General features: G+C 37.2%; 1 protein-coding gene across 1 annotated transcript; it reads left to right on the top strand.

Moving 5' to 3' along the window:
- Nucleotides 1-287: 287 nt before the first annotated feature.
- On the top strand, nt 288-1,285 carry LOC118935910 (olfactory receptor 4C16-like). The gene has a single exon (XM_036932554.2). It carries the CDS (start codon nt 386-388, stop codon nt 1,283-1,285), a length of 900 nt encoding a protein of 299 aa, XP_036788449.2. The 5' UTR covers nt 288-385.
- Nucleotides 1,286-2,490: the final 1,205 nt, after the last annotated feature.

Genomic DNA, 2,490 nt, shown 5'->3' with positions numbered 1-2,490 from the left:
CCATGCATAAACGCACCAAGATTTATTAAAATGAGAATACTGAAGGAAATTATAAAATGGGGATACCTCTGAATTTTATATTTGCTAAATTGACAAAATTATCAGAAAAGTTAATGAGGGGTTGTATTTGAAAAGTTCTGTAGGAAAGTATTATATCAACAAACTTATTTGAGACTCATAGCACCCCAAGAATTGGTCATTAAAAATTGTGGAACAAAGATTTATTGAAATGATAATAAGAAATCACAGGTAGAATGTACCTGATGAAGAATATTTGATTGTCTTTAAAGTATTCCATAATAACTGATTGTATACTACAATTTAATTTCTTTACTTTTGCACATAATTCAATCCATACACATCCCTTCTCTTCATTCATGAAATCATGCAGCTGAACAACAATATAACTGAGTTTATTCTGCTTGGGTTGACCCAGGATCCTGTTAGGAAGAAAATAGTGTTTGTCACTTTCTTGCTTTTCTATTGGGGAATATTAGTAGGTAACTTGCTGATCATCACGACCATCAAGACAAGCCAGGCACTTGGGAGTCCAATGTACTTCTTCCTTTTCTACTTATCATTATCTGATACCTGCTTCTCTACCTCCGTTGCCCCCAGAATAATTGTGGATGCCCTTTTGAAGAAGACCACTATCTCTTTCAATGAATGCATAGTCCAAGTCTTTTCATTCCATTTTTTTGGCAGCCTGGAGATCTTCATCCTGATCCTCATGGCTGCTGACCGCTATGTGGCCATCTGTAAGCCCCTGCACTATGTGACCGTCATGAGTGGGCGGGTCTGCAGTGTGTTGGTGGCTATGGCCTGGGTGGGGTCCTGTGTGCATTCTTTAGCTCAGATATTTCTGGCCTTGAGTTTACCTTTCTGTGGTCCCAATGTGATTGATCACTATTTCTGTGACTTGCAGCCCTTGTTGAAACTTGCCTGTACAGACACTTACACGGTCAATCTCTTCTTGGTGTCCAACAGTGGAGCCATCTGTACAGTGAGCTTTGTCATGCTGGTGTTCTCCTATGTTATCATCTTGCATTCTCTGAGGAACCACAGTGCTGAAGGGAGGAGAAAAGCTCTCTCCACCTGCATCCCCCACATCACTGTGGTCATCTTGTTCTTCGGTCCTTGCATATTTATATACACACACCCTCCAACCACCTTCCCCAAAGACAAGATGATAGCTGTGTTTTATACAATTGGAACACACTTGCTCAACCCTCTGACTTATACACTGAGGAATGCAGAAGTGAGAAATGTCATGAGGAAATTATGAAGGAAAAAGTTGATCTCAGATGATGAAAGGTGAATAGAAGTTCACATTTTTTCTTCATGATTTGTGTTGACCTATATGTCCATAGTGAATATGACCTTTTTATTGTAGAATTATTGAAATCCTCACTTAGAATATGGGAGTTAGTTCCTTCAGGAAAATAAGGAATGTGAATGCTTCTACTTGTTAGTGTTGAGTCAAATTTATGTGGAAGAAGAGACACGGTGTTGTATAAACAGGTATATATTGTCCATTGCCTAGATATTCACCTGTGTTTCTGTCTCTCTTGCCTGCATGGTATCACTGTGGTTTGACTGAATGTTTTCCCTGCTTTTCATCATCAGGATATCTGGTGCTCTCTGCATCTGTATTACAGCTTTTGTATTTATAGTCTGGCTAGTTTTACCTCTTTCAAAGTGTTCATTTATTAAACACTTCTGTCTCCTCATTTTTGATCATGGCCTTTCAACTTAATTTTTCTTCCTGAGGCAACAGAAAGCGTCAGGTTCAAATAATTGTAGAAGGTCATGTAATAAAGCATGATATTAAATCTAGTAGTTTCCTCCCTAATTCTTGAGGGCTCATTCCAAATTCTTACTGTTACTATTTTAGGCTCTTCTAGAACAGTGACATAACAGAAATTTCACTCTTCTTAGGTAGGTCTCTGATCTAAGAAAATTTTATTATTGTGTTTGTACTCATTAGAATATTCTTTTGGTAAAATCTACTTTATCCCCCATGTTGATTCCTTCTAACCAGGGGTAGAGGGGTGGGGGGTTCATAAGGTTTCTTTTTAATTATATAAATTAATCATATCATTTATAGTCAAAATTAAGTGTAATATATTGTGTGCTCTAGGAGTAGAGAGAGTAAGCAGTTGATATTAGTGTATATTGAGATATTAATAGAATAAAACAATGAATGAAATAACCTCAAGGATGATTTTTTGTTGTTGTTTTAATCATTAATCTACAATTACATGAAGAACATTATGTTTACTAGGCTCCCCCCTTCACCAAGTCCCCCCCACACACCCCATTACAGTCACTGTTCATCAGTGTAGTAAGATGCTGTAGAATCACTACTTGTCTTCACTGTGTTGCGCAGCCCTTCCCATGCCCTAATATTTAATTTTAAGATAGTAATATATATGACAGATAAGAATTATGAAAGTGGAGTGTACATCATCTTTTAAGGAAGAGAAACTA

This window comes from Manis pentadactyla, chromosome 18, assembly GCF_030020395.1.
Source record: "Manis pentadactyla isolate mManPen7 chromosome 18, mManPen7.hap1, whole genome shotgun sequence".
Classification (NCBI taxonomy): Eukaryota; Metazoa; Chordata; class Mammalia; order Pholidota; family Manidae; genus Manis; species Manis pentadactyla.
Note: the sequence above shows the minus strand (reverse complement) of the source record. Positions and strands in the feature narration are given on the sequence as shown.